The 1,663-nt window shown below is 53.8% G+C and overlaps 1 protein-coding gene across 1 annotated transcript in view; it reads left to right on the forward strand.

Moving 5' to 3' along the window:
• CD101 (CD101 molecule) overlaps positions 1–1,663 on the forward strand; it is a 17,634-nt gene that overhangs the window by 13,659 nt on the left and 2,312 nt on the right. Inside the window, exons 7-8 of the mRNA XM_031058122.1 lie at positions 269–673; positions 1,497–1,662. Of these exons, the coding sequence (XP_030913982.1) occupies positions 269–673; positions 1,497–1,662 (571 nt within the window). The remainder of the gene's footprint in view (positions 1–268; positions 674–1,496; position 1,663) is intronic.

A 1,663-nucleotide genomic window follows, 5' to 3' on the forward strand; every position in this document is an offset into this window, starting at 1 on the left:
CTGCTCCGTGGTCTCCAAGGCACCTCTCTGCTACTCTCCTGCCCACTTACACCCAGCTGTGATTCCCTGCTTTTATTTGGACAAGGGTGGTGGATTTGCTCATTCCCTCCTCCCTCCACCCTCTGCTCCAGCATCCCCTAACGAGCCTTTGTGCACCCTCTTCCTTACTGCTCTTCCAGTGTGTTTCTCTCAGCTTTATTCCCCTCCTTGTCAGTATCCCTGTACTGGCAGCTGCATCTGGCATGACTGTTTTGTTTCTCCATTTTAGAAAGCAAGCTTCAGGTTGCTACGAAGGACAGCTCTGTGGAAATTGCCAGTGGTAATGCAGCCATTCAGTGCAGGATTGTGTTTGCCCAGGATAATTCACAGTTTGCTGTTACCTGGTACCTCCTGCCTCCTCTGGCAGACACAAGAAAAACCCTGCAAATCCTCAGGGCCAACTACACCAGCGTACTGGAATATGGGCCTGAATTCAGCTCTCCTGCACAAAAGTCCCGGTTCCTGAGCCAGAGGGTGTCCAGCAGCCTATTCCAGCTGCAGATCCTCTCTGCAAACCTGGGGGACCAGGGCAGCTACTACTGTGTGGTGGAGGAATGGCTCTGGCTGGTGGATGGCTGGTACAAGCTCGGAGAGAGAGCATCGGGAAGGACCACGCTGCAGTTCAAACTCTCAGGTGAGCAGGTGTTATCCCTGGCATAGGTGCTGCTGGAGAAGGTTGGATCAACTCATGACAGGCCCCTGCCAGGCCTCTCCTAAGCTGGCAGGGCTTAGGAAAAGCAGCAGCTCCTGTGTTGGATCAGAGGCTTAGGGATGCAGGAGTTGTCAGTGCCTCTCAAAGGGAAATAGGGAATTAGGGAGATTTACCACATCCTCCCAAGCCAACCGAGCTGCTATTTTTGCTACTGGCAGATGTAGTCGAATGCTTCATAACAAAGTGAATTTTGGCCTTTTTCTTTTCCCTCCAACACCTGGTGCACTTGGGTGGTTGTGCAATGCTGTGAATAGAGAAGCTGCCCTTACCTGGTGCTCCTGAGCATCCTGAAGGAAAACACTTGGTTTTCCTTACCCTGCAGCACATTGCTGCTAAGGAACAAGGCTGGAGGTTCAGCTGCTCTCACCTTAATCACTGCACCTCTGGGGTGCATGGTGGGTCTCCCTGGCTCAGTTCTTCCCTCTCTCAGCCTCACCCCAGCCCTAAATAAAGTGGATCAGAGAATACCAGCTTCCTAAATAGCTTTTGGTCCAAAAGATGCCTTTATCACTTATTTGGAGTGGGTAGGAAGTATTACTGCACAGGGGGCAGAGATGATGGGCAGAGTGGGGACACGACACCCCAGGGAGAATGAGTCACAGCAGCAAGGGGCCTGTGGGACGCCATCCCAATCCCTCACACTTTGCTCCAGAAGGTTCCTGTCAGCCTGTGGGTGCAGGCAGAAGTGTTTTTACAGCTGTACACCACCACAACATCTCTTTCTGCTCACACTCTTCCCCCACAGAGCGCGAGCTGCAGATGGAGAAAACCAACAACAGCATCTCCGCGCGGGAGGGCGAGGAGGCCACGCTGCCCTGCCGGCTGCAGAACGCCCTCCTGCCCCACTCACGCCTCTCAGCCACCTGGTTCCAGGTGAAGGGCAGTGGCTGTGGCAGTGCCCTGCTGTCCCTG

The sequence above is a fragment of the Geospiza fortis genome, unplaced genomic scaffold (genome assembly GCF_000277835.1).
Source record: "Geospiza fortis unplaced genomic scaffold, GeoFor_1.0 scaffold72, whole genome shotgun sequence".
Classification (NCBI taxonomy): domain Eukaryota; kingdom Metazoa; phylum Chordata; class Aves; order Passeriformes; family Thraupidae; genus Geospiza; species Geospiza fortis.